Source organism: Oncorhynchus mykiss, chromosome 2 (assembly GCF_057628025.1).
Source record: "Oncorhynchus mykiss isolate SJ-2025 chromosome 2, ASM5762802v1, whole genome shotgun sequence".
NCBI lineage: Eukaryota > Metazoa > Chordata > Actinopteri > Salmoniformes > Salmonidae > Oncorhynchus > Oncorhynchus mykiss.
In genome coordinates, this window is record NC_143023.1 from 77,610,474 (window position 1) to 77,623,145 (window position 12,672).

Genomic DNA, 12,672 nt, shown 5'->3' on the forward strand with positions numbered 1-12,672 from the left:
AGTTCATTTTCGCTTACTTCGCATAGTAAACCCATCCATCCTTCGTAGATCTCTCTTCCCATCCTGGGGGCAACTCATCCTCGCTGTCTGTATCGTCCATACCAGCATACTTTAAAGCTGCCATATCCCGTGTTTCTTTCGAATTCAGCGATATAGCAAAATGACAATCTATATTTTGCAGATGCGACGGAGCTGTGAAAACCGAAATCAGAAACTCTGTGATTATAATCCACTGAGCTATAGTTATAATCCTGCCTCAGCACTTCCGCAATAATACGGTGATGAGTTTTATGTCTGCGAAGTGTTGTTTGGGTAATGAAGTCATGCAGGAGTAAAGTCATTCCGTTCCTCAGTTCAAATAAGATACTGAAACATTACAGTTACAAAGATGGCAACACTAATATAATTTGTACAATTAATAATGTATGCATACCGTAAATGACCATGTGTACCATACATTTTAGGGGTAACAAAGTGACAAAATGTACTCATCCAAAACTGCGTCTGCGCACGAGAATGGGAGGGGTTTCGAGAGGCTGAACCGCGTTAGCATATTAGCGAGGGTCAGGGTGCTATTCGGGTTCCTTGGGACGTCCCTAACCCCTTAGCTATTTTAAACCTCAATGTCAATGCGGTAGGGACGTTGCAATGATCCAGATACCACCGACATATGAGCAATTGCGAGTGGGCATCAGAAACAGATTATCGTTCTCATTGCAGCATGATATTATACTGGTAGCACGATTACGGATTTTTACCCTTCAAAATAAGAGTCCCCTTACAAGACATTATATATTTGGGGAGTTTCGATTTTACACTTTAGTACAATGCAACAGTTTTTCACAGCATTGCAACCACCTTTAAACACAATAGATAGATCATTTGAAGTACTTTTATTTTTAATTTTGTATTATTTATACCAGCATTTCTTTAGAAAGTTTACACAAATACTGGTATTTTAAAAGCTACTAGTATATTGAAGGCTATATGTAGGGCTCCCGACTGAGACGTCACTGCAGTGCCTGGTTCGAATCCAGGCTACATCACATCCGGCCGTGATTGGGAGTCCCATAGGGCAGCGCACAATTGGCCCAGCGTCGTCCGGGTTTGGCCGGTGTAGGCCGTCATTGGAAATAAGAATTTGTTCTGACTTACCTAGTTAAATAAAAAAATATGTAAAGAAATACACTTTTAATAAAATGCAAATATATAACATTGGAATTACTGAATAGAGTCTACAAAACTTAAATGTATCTAATAAGGACAAACCACCTGGTACCGACAACATGGGTGGTCAATTTCTGAGTTTGGTATCGGAATACATTGTGACTCCTGTTTGCCACATCTTCAATTTAAGCCTAGAAAGACGCTGTGTGTCGTCAGACATGGAGGGAGGCAAAGGTCATTCCACTACCCAAAAATAGCAGAGCACCCTTTAATGGTTCAAACAGCCAACCAATCAGCCTGTTACAAGTGCTTAGCAAACTTTTGGAAAAAATGTTGTTTGTTCAAATACAAAGTTATTTTACAGAAAACAAATTAACACATTTTCAGCATGATTATAGGGAAGGGCACTCAACATGCTCAGCACTGACACAAATGACTGATGATTGGTTGAAATAAATTGATAGTAAGAAGATTGTGGGAGCTATTTTGTTATACTTCAGTGTTGCTTTTGATGTCATTGATCATAACCTTTTTTGAAAAAACTTAGGTGTGATGGATTTGCATCCTCTGCTTTATTATGGATTGAGAGTTACCTATCTAATAGAACACAGAGGGTTTTCATTAACCAATGCCTCTCTCATGCAAATTCAGTTGATTGTGGTGTACTGCAGGGCAGCCGGCTAGGGCCATTATTGTTTTCAGTTTTTAGAAATGACCTTCCACTGACCTTGAATAAAGCCCGTCTGTCTATTTAAGCTGACGATTTAACAGTATACACATCAGCTGCAACAGTAAAATAAATAACTGAGATATTTAACATAAAACTCTAGTCAGTTTATGAATGGTTAACTAGCAAAAGGCTGGTGCTGAATATCTCAAAGCATAATTTTTGGGACAAATCACTCGCTCAACACTAAACCTTGTTCAGATCCATTATTGAATAATGTGGCTATTGGGCAAGTTGAGGAGACTAAACTGCTGGTTGTAAACCCTAGATGGCAAGCTGTTATGGTCAAAACATATAGACTCAATGGTTGCTAAAATTGGAAGAGGTCTGTCCATGATAGGGCATTGCTCTGCCTTCTTGACATCTCAGTCGGCCTACAGGCCCCAGTTGTGTCGCACCTGGACTACTGTCCAGCTGTGGTCATGTGCCGCAAAGAAGTACATAGGTAAATTGCAATTGGTCCAGAACAAAGCAGGACGTATCGCACTTAGATGTACACAGAGGGAAAGAGTCAGTAACATGCATGTCAGTCTTTCCTGGGTGAAAGTTGAGGAGAGATTGACTGCTGTCATGACTTTGTCCTGTGGGTGGGGTTTATGACCCCCCCCCCCCCCCCCCCCATAAATACCTTTCTCCCGTTCCTCTCTCTTGACTCTACAGAAGGACTTGAAAAGCCTTTGCTAAACATATAGAGTCTGGGAACATGAAAAGATGTTGGGAAAGGAACCATATTCGGTAATCCAACCAGCTGAAAATATGTGCTGGTACTAAATGAATATGATGCCAGATCAGTTGGCGTCTGAGACATTCTTACTGATGATAGGACGACATAAACTGTATCTTGGAAAATCTACACATTATAGTTTTCAGGTTCACATGGAATTGTTGTGCAATTTAAATGTTTAAATATGAAACTATTTGTGAAAAGATTAAATGTAATTTAGCTTCTTAAGGAGAGAAAGGTTTATCATAGAGTAAACTATGCTCAACTTAGTGGCCCTGCCCATGTGAACAGACATTGGTTATAAACTATGAAACACGCCCTTCTCTCCCCTCCTATATAAAGCCCTTGATGAAAATGTAACTTTCTGTTCCGAGGACGTTAGGGCGACAGTTCTACGTATAAAAGGGCTCAGATAATAAGCTGTTCCAAGGATGTGTGGACTTGAGGTCCCCACGTTGAAAGGACAAAGACCACCTACAGAACTAAGACAACCTTAGAGAACCTAATGAAATTAGCATTGAATTTCAATGTGAAGGTGAAGACCGGAAGGATGAATTTCTACTATACCAGCCAGAATATAGCATGAGCTTAAAAGTATGGAAACTTGGTATGAACTTTGAACTCTTATTCTCCAGAAGCGATACCTCCTAGCCGTTGAGTTAGCAGTCGTCACTAAACGTGGGCTAGGAGAGGACTGACAGAGTATCCATTCTACCACGCTCCAGTTCACCACTAGACAGTCTTCAGAGGACCGGAGATCCATGCTGGACAACCCGGCCTCTCATCAGCTGAAGCGCAGCTCAGAGTAAATAATTATTGCATTCTCTTTTTTCAAATGGGCGGTTATTTAGAATGCATAAGATTCTGTATTTACGATAGCATAGCTTCTCCCTTTGTTATTCCGTCTTCCCGCTCTTTCACTCAAACCCCCCCTTCTCTTTGTGTAACCAGCCATCGTATCTGTTCCGTCCACCAGGGACGTTTTCTTTATGACATCATTTATAATCAATGTATTCTGTGTGATTATTTAGTAAATAAATATTTTAACCAAATTTTGTTTTGCTGATTCAACTTGTTAGCCAGGGTTCGTAAAGATATACAAGAATTTACAACTTTCAGATGAGACTAAACAGGGTGACAATTAAATATTGACTGCTATTGATGTAAAAGATTACTGTAATGGCAGATCTCCTCTTCGTCTGAAGAGGAGTAAGGATCGGACCAAGATTGGACCACTCACGCCCTGACCATACTAAATAAAGACAAAACAAAGGAAATAAAGGTCCGAACGTGACAGTACCCCCCCCCCCCCACCCCAAAGGTGCGGACTCCGGCTGCAAAATATGAACCTATAGGGGAGGGTCTGGGTGGACGTCTGTCCGCGGTGGCGGCTCTGGCGCGGGACGTGGACCCCACTTCACCACAATTTTTGTCCGCCTCCTCAACTGTCCCTGTGGCCTCTTATGAGTGGCGACCCTCACCGCCGACCTCCAACTGGGAACCCTAGCCATGGGTCCCAAATGGACGGGAGATTCCGGCAGCGCCGGACGGACGGGAGAATCCGGCGGTGCCGGGACAGGTGGGAGACTCCGGCAGCGCCGGACAGGCGGGATACTCCGGCAGCTCCGGAGTGAAGGGCGATTCTGGCATCGCCTGGCTGACTGACGGCTCTGGCATTTCCTGGCTGGCTGACGGCTCTGGCATCGCCTGGCTGACTGACGGCTCTGGCAGCTCCTGGCTGGCTGGCGGCTCTGGCAGCTCCTGGCTGGCTGGCGGCTCTGGCAGCTCCTGGCTGGCTGACGGCTCTGGCAGCTCCTGGTTGGCTGACGGCTCTGGAGGCTCCTGGCTGACTGGCGGCTCTGGAGGCTCCTGGCTGGCTGGCGGCTCTGGCGGCTCCTGGCTGACTGGCGGCTCTGGCGTCTGACTGGCGGCTCTGGCGGCTCAGGACAGACTGGCGGCTCTGGCGGCTCAGGACAGACTGGCGGCTCTGGCGGCACAGGACAGACTGGCGGCTCTGGCGGCACAGGACAGACTGGCGGCTCTGGCGGCTCAGGACAGACGAGAGACTCTGGCGGCTCTGGCGGCTCCTGGCTGACTGGCGGCTCTGGCGTCTGACTGGCGGCTCTGGCGGCTCAGGACAGACTCGCGGCTCTGGCGGCTCAGGACAGACTGGCGGCTCTGGCGGCTCAGGACAGACTGGCGGCTCTGGCGGCACAGGACAGACTGGCGGCTCTGGCGGCACAGGACAGACTGGCGGCTCTGGCGGCTCAGGACAGACGAGAGACTCTGGCGGCTCAGGACAGACGGGAGACTGTGGCGGCTCAGGACAGACGGGAGACTCTGGCGGCTCAGGACAGACGGGAGACTCTGGCGGCTCAGGACAGACGGGAGACTCTGGCGGCTCAGGACAGACGGGAGACTCTGGCGGCTCAGGACAGACGGGAGACTCTGGCGGATCAGGACAGACGGGAGACTCTGGCAGCGCTGGAGAGGAGGAAGGCTCTAGCAGCGCTGGACAGGCGGGAACACCTGTAGGCAGAAGACGGAGAGACAGCCTCGTGCGGGGGGCTGTCACCTGAGGGCTGGTGTGTGGAGGTGGCACTGGATAGACCGGACCGTGCAGGCACACTGGCGCTCTTGAGCACCGAGCCTGCCCAACCTTACCTGGTTGAATGCTCCCGGTAGCCAGGCCAGTGCGGCGAGGTGGAATAGCTCGCACTGGGCTGTGCTGGCGAACCGGGGACACCATGCGTAAGGCTGGTGCCATGTACGCCGGCCTCGAGGAGACACACTGGAGACCAGATGCGTAAAGCCGGCTTCATGGCACCTGGCTTGAGGCCCACTCTAGCCCGGCCGATACGAGGAGCTGGAATGTACCGCACCGGGCTATGCTCCACTGCATAGCATGGTGCCTGCCCGGTCCCTCTCTCTCTCCGGTAAGCACGGGAAGTTGGCGCAGGTCTCCTACCTGTCTTCGCCACACTCCCCGTGTGTCCCCCCCCAATAAATTTGTAGGGCTTCCAGCCGCGCTGTCGTGCTAGCTCCTCATAATGCCGCCTCTCTGCTTTCGCTGCCTCCAGCTCTGCTTTGGGGCGGGGATTTTCCCCTGGGAACCGTCCAAAATCTCCTCCCAAGTCCATTTCTCCAAATATCGCTGCCTCCCCTGCTGCTGCTGCTGCCTGTTACCACGCTGCTTGGTCCTCGGTTGGTGGGTGTTTCTGTAACGGCAGATCTCCTCTTTGTCTGAAGAGGAGTAAGGATCGGACCAAGATGCAGCGTGGTAAGTGTCCATAATGTTTTTGATAAAGACAAATGAACACTCGAACAAAAACAATGATAACGTGAAATCTACAAAAACCGAAACAGTATCGTGTGGCGACAAACACTCACACGGAAACAAACACCCACAAACCAACAGTGAAACCCAGGCTACCTAAGTATGATTCTCAATCAGAGACAACTAACGACACCTGCCTCTGATTGAGAACCATACTAGGCCGAAACAGAAACCAAACATAGAAAAACAAACAGACTGCCCACCCCAACTCACGCCCTGACCATACTAAATAAAGACAAAACAAAGGAAATAAAGGTCAGAACGTGACAATTACCGGGTCTTTAAGAGCTTATTCGGAAGATAACAGCTCTATAAACGTTATTTCGTGGTGCCCCGACTTTCTAGTTAATTATCTACCTGATTAGCTTAATCAGGTAATATTAATTACAGAGAAGTTATTTTATACAATAGCATGTCATATCACTTAATCCAGCAGAGCCAAAGACACGACACTGCATCACTATTGGTTTTTGTGTGTGTGTTGAAGGTACTGAACTGTCTGTTCAAGGCGTTGACACACAGTTCAATCAATTATCGTACAACACAAGACATGCAACCCGAGGTCTCTTCACAGTCCCCAGGTTCAGAACAGAGGCTGGGAAACGCAAAGTATTAAATAGAGCCATGACTACATGACTCTCTCTGCCACCCCAGGTAACACAAGTTAGCAATCAAACCAGTTTACAAAAACAGACAAAAGAACACCTTACTGCACAAAGGGGATTGTGAAGAGACACAGCCATTTTATATATATTGTATTGTAATTTGCATTATACTATGCATTAGACCTAGATATTGTGTGTATATACTAACACGTAGGCTATGTGTGACGTTTTAAGTTTATGTAGTTCAGTCCTTGACTAATAATGTTCTGCACTATGTATTTTGTCATGTTTCATGTGGACGCCAGGAAGAGTAGCTGATCAAATCAAATGTTATTTGTCACATGCACCGAATACAACAGGTTTAGACCTTACCATGAAATGCTTACTTACAAGCCCTTAACCAACAATGCAGTTCAAGAAATAGAGTTAAGAAAATATGTACAAAAAAAACTAAAAAATAAACTAAAGTAAAAAAATTTATAAAAAGTAACACAATAAAATAACAATAACGAGGTTATATACAGGGGGTACCGGTACAGAGTCAATGTGCGAGGGTACAGGTTAGTCGAGGTAATTTGTACATGTAGGTAGGGGTAAAGTGACTATGCATAGGTAATAAACAGGGAGTGTAAAAACAAAGGGGGGTCAACGTAAATAGTCCGGGTGGCCATTTAGTCCTCACTTGGCTCAAGACACACACCAGGATAGTGATAAATCATATCCTCAATCTAAGTTTCCTGATAAACTAGAAAAAGAGTCACACTCCTCGCCAACAGACAAGCTTCTTAGGCTTGGAACTGAACTCTTTGTCTATGTGTGCTTGTCTAACAGTCACCAGACAGAGGTGCATTCGGACTACAGCCCACACATTCCACCAGACCTGGACTGTCAGGGCTTGCCAGGTTATGGTTGCTAATGGCTGCAGCATCAGCAGTCTCACCACTTGGCCTAATACGCATGAGACCTGTCCAACAATGGTTTATTAGCCAACGCGTTCATCCAAAAAGAGAGCGTTATCGGCTGATAACCATGTCGCCACACCCTATCCTTCTGGCTAAACCCAAGCATGCGCTCAGTGGGGATCCAGCAGCTTTGCGAGTTGTCATAAAGACTGATGCCTCCCTGAGGGGATGGGGGCGCAGTTTAAGACGGATGCATAACAAACGGTAATTTAAATGCTTTGGAGCTGAAAGCGATTTGCCTGTATTTATTACATTTTCCCCCCAGGATAAAGGAGCATAACGTTCTGATTCCTCCTGACAACTCAGCCTCGATCGCGTACATCAATCACCAGGGCGGAGTCCGCTCACTGTCCATGCACCAAGTGGCATCACAGATACATCTGTGGGCACACACACACCTGCGCTCACTGTCAGCAGCGCACATTCCAGGCCTGTTGAATATACTGTAGGTGCTGACCTATTGTCGAGGGTTAAGCCTCAGTCTGCAGAGTGGCGTTTCCACCGACATGTGATAGAGGCGATTTGGCGCCAGTTCGGACGAGCCCATGTAGATCTGTTTGCATCTCGAAGCACAACACACTGCCCTGTTTGGTATTACATTCAGAACGACAACCCAACGTTGGGTCACGATGCCCAGGCCCACCAATGGATTTCCTCCAGTTCCCCTGCTACAACAGGTCTTGGACAGAGTGAGAGAGCATAGGCTGGAGCTGATACTGGTATCCTGTTTTGGCCCACAGACATGGTTTAATTAAAGGATGTCTGGTTTACAGACTGGAGTTCAATGGTGCCCGGAGCACCTGTGGACACTCCCGTTATGCACGGACCTTCTGTCTCAGGCACAAATGGAAGCTGGTATGGGGTTACCTCTGGCAGTTATAGAGACTATACAGAGTGCTAGGGCTCCTTCAACAAAAACACAGCGTGCCACGCTGATATATATGGTAAGCTTGTGGGAAATGTTGGCCTTTCAGTTTATGAACGTCTCCTGTTGCCTGAGCCTGCCTACACATAGTCTATTCCTTAGACGGGATTTGATCACAGTTCTCGATGCGTTAACTAACCCTCCATTCAAGTATATGTCACAATATAATTACTATTCCTCTCGTTTTAACATAGTTCTACTATTAGCCCAAACATTCTGCGAAGCGGGTCAGTGACCTGGCAGCCCTCTATGTGCACTAGTCATGCATGGTGTTCTCAGAGGACAAGCGGATTGTTACATTGACACTTAACCCCGCTAAGATCATTACATCATGTTTCAAATCTAGGGTTATTTATCTGGCTACGTTGTCCCCCCTCCTTTCCATTCAGAGGAAGAGGAACGACTCTGCCCTGTCAGTGTGCTTTGGCTAAAGTTGATCCGATGAGCAGCCTACACCACTCTGACCAGTTGTATGTGTGCTTTGGTACACAAGCACAGGCCAAGGCTTTGTCCAGAGAACAACTTTCTTGCTGGATAGTTGAAATGATCTCTTTAGCATACTCCTCTGCAGGGAAGAGTCCCCCAGAGGGACTTAAAGCACATTCTACTAGAGGTGTGGCAACATCTTGGGCGCTATTTCGGGGGCGTTACATTGGATGACGTATGTGCGGCAACTTCTTGGGCTACACCTCACATTTGTCAGGTTGTATAGTTTTGACATGACTGGGTCTTCGTTGTCACACAGTACTGACTGCAGCCAGATGTTCGTTCCCACAAAACATATACGGTACACATCCCTTTAGGTTGTACATGTCCAAACTATAACCCCTTCTACCAGAGCATAGTCGTAGGAGTAGGTTGTTCTTTACAATGTGTTACCTATTTCTTATTAATTGTATCACATAGCCTGCAGGCTTTGCCTGTCTTCTCCCAGTCTTGAGTATGTTATATCAGGGTTATTCTCTTTTGGCCACTTGACTGTGTCAGGCAGGCTGTGCAGTGGTGCCCGTCCTGGTGACCAACAAGGTTGGTAATATACGATATAGCATCGTAAAAACTTGAGTTTGAATGAAGTAAAAACACATGAGTTGTACTACAACCCTGGTTTTACTAATAAAGAACAACAGTTCTTACTCACGCAGCCTTGCTGGTGCCCATTACAGGGCTGAATGAGTCATTAGAGTGACACTCTCCGGCAGGCCAGTGTGTAGTATACCATTATGTTGTTGTCTGGAGACAATTTATAGAATAGTAAGAACTCTCGTTCTTCATTCGTAAAACCAGTGTTGTAGTACAACCCATTCGTTGTTTTCTTTACTATAAGTCAATATGTATTTCATATACAGTGATTTGCGTTGTGGCTTATGAAATGGGTTTAGGTAAAGGGCCAGCCGGGGGCGGCAGGGTGGCCTAGTGGTTAGAGCGGTAGACTAGTAACTGGAAGGTTACAAGTTCAAACCCCTGAGCTGACAAGGTACAAATCTGTCGTTCTGCCCCTGAACAGGCAGTTAACCCACTGTTCCTAGGCCATCATTGAAAATAAGAATTTGTTCTTAACTGACTTGCCCAATTAAATAAAGGAAAAATTTAACAAATTAAAATTCAGTGCCCTATAAAATAGCCTTTGCTGAGTCCATAGACAAAAAAATATAGACAAAGCCATTTATTACGTCACCTCATAGGAAAGTCAATTCAGCTTGTCACCATCTTGCTACATGGAGGAGTTTTTGGAACATTGCATGCACAGTTTGAGCTACTACTCTAGGAAGTGATGTTGCAGGCTAGCTCAGTGCTCCTCCTCTTATTCAGTATCTGAAGTTGAAGGCTGACCGATGTACTGCAGGCTGCCATTAGCAACTAAATTATCCTTTTAACTTCTGTGTGGGATTTTAAAGTTGCACTATGCAGAAATTGCTCCACCATTTCCTGGTTGCTAAAACTCCAATAGTTCACCTATTTTCAGTTTATGTGACAAAATAAGCTAGTATAGTGTAGAGAATCATTGTACCATCTAAACTGCTGTGAAATATATTTTACATTACCAGAAATAGTTGTTTCAGCTAATTTGAAGCTAGAGTACAAAACCAAAAATAAAAGATGCAAAAACAAAACTCAAGAAGGAAAGCATATAAATAACACACATAGAACAGATCTACCGCTTATTAGACTTGCTTCAAGTAGAATGATAGATCTATAAGTCACATTTATATGTGAATTTGGTAGGATCACCCAAAAAGTGACATATTTCCACTTTAAAGGACATACATCTTGTAAAATATAATAAATTATTAGTACCATGATTGTATTCAGTTTTTTTTATATAACTGTTACCAACCCCTTTGGCCCTGCAGTCTAGGGGGGATGGAAACGAGACACGTAACATATGTCATGCAAATCATGACAGTGAAAAGGAACAGTGAGAACTAATAACAACAGACAACCTAAAACTACCGTCAAACACTTTTGGGGGCTGAGCTGGACCCAAGGAAAGAAATAATAAATATAAAAAATATAAAAAAGAAGCTATTCTAGCCTGCTTCATGAACAGCTAGCTAACTAACCAATAAAATACAGTGGGTGGTCCGCCCAGTTCTAACTAGGGTATTTAGACAAAGCTTTCCTACGGGTAATGTATGCCCATAGGCGACTTGGTTTAGTATCCCCTTTTCACACCAACAAACAAACAGTCATACACCACAACAATACATACTCACATAATAACGGACAAATGTGACATGTAGGCACAAAAACAAAAGAGAGATGGCTTCAGAGACAACTGATTGAGTTTCTTTTAAACCAGGGGAAAGGGGATGTGATTGGGTAAGGGAAAAGGAGCAGGTGTGTCTTCAGATTGACGAATGATTGGCGACTGATGACTGCCACCTGCAGTAGGAGAGAAAACAAATACACACAGGATACCTGTATCCGTAACAATAACTATCCACAAATATTGACCTAGAAGATCACCATTTCCCCATTCAATATAATGGGAAATCCTGTTAATGGGAGATCCTGTTTTCTGGAAACAATGCCTGCAGTTCTGCGGTCGGCCTTCAACTTGAAATCGCCAAAGTGAGGGGGCAGATGTTCACCCTTGGTCAGTCCCCAAAACAGTGGAAAGAGTGTCTGTGACATTATTTTCACTTTTGGACCAACACTCCATCTTAACTCCTCCTCCACATTTACTGGATTGGTTGAACAGTGCAGCGGAGAACCTCCCCCAACAGTTTTTGTCTTCTCGTCAAGACCAGTATGTTGTAGGCTAGGAGATCTAGTTTCAGGCGTTTCGTTTATGCCTGCTACTTTAGGTTACCCATGAAAGGACTCCATATATATTATAGATTCTACAAACACCTACTCCCAATCCCACTTTTACATTTACAACAATTGTTGTTTCACTATAAGCCCAATATTGTCAACATTCCAGTCTGAACATTGTATTTTTCAATAGGGGTCTTAAAATAATGTTTTTCGATAAATTCCTTATAAACACAATTAAAATCAACATTTATTAAAATGTTGTATCCTTTGATTATTCACCTTGCACTTATAATTTCCGTCGCCGACAGAGATGGCCGCCTCGCTTCGCGTTCCTAGGGAACTTTGCAGTATTTTATTTTTTACGTGTTATTTCTTTCATTGGTACCCCAGGTAATCTTAGGTTTTATTACATACTGTCGGGAGGAACTACTGAATATAAGAGCAACGTCAACTCACCAACATTACGACCAGGAATACGACTTTCCCGAAGCGGATCCTCTGTTTTGCCCACCACCCAGGACAATGGATTGGATCTCAGCCGGCGAACCAAAACAACGATGCTGTAAAAGGGGCAGACGAAGCCGTCTTCTGGTCAGGCTCCGGAGACGGGCACATCGCGCACCGCTCCCGAGCATACTACTCGCCAATGTCCAGTCTCTTGACAACAAGGTAGATGAAATCCGAGCAAGGGTAGCATTCCAGAGAGACATAAGAGACTGTAACGTTCTTTGCTTTATGGAAACGTGGCTCACTCAAGACACGCTATCGGAGTCGGTACAGCCAGCTGGTTTCTTCACGCATCGCACTGACAGAAACAATCATCTTGAGGGGCGGGGGGATACGCCTCATGATTAATGAGATGTGGTGTGATCATAACAACATACAGGAACTCAAGTCCTTCTGTTCACCTGACTTAGAATTCCTCACAATCAAATGTGAGGAATTATCTACCAAGGGAATTCTC

The 12,672-nt window shown here is 45.3% G+C and overlaps 1 protein-coding gene across 1 annotated transcript in view; it reads right to left on the bottom strand.

The window, feature by feature from the left end:
- The window catches only part of wwox (WW domain containing oxidoreductase), a 275,568-nt gene extending 275,053 nt beyond the window's left edge, over positions 1-515 (bottom strand). The window contains exon 1 of the mRNA XM_021572694.3: positions 18-515. Within this exon, the coding sequence (XP_021428369.1) occupies positions 18-124 (107 nt within the window). The 5' untranslated portion in view covers positions 125-515. The remainder of the gene's footprint in view (positions 1-17) is intronic.
- Positions 516-12,672: the final 12,157 nt, after the last annotated feature.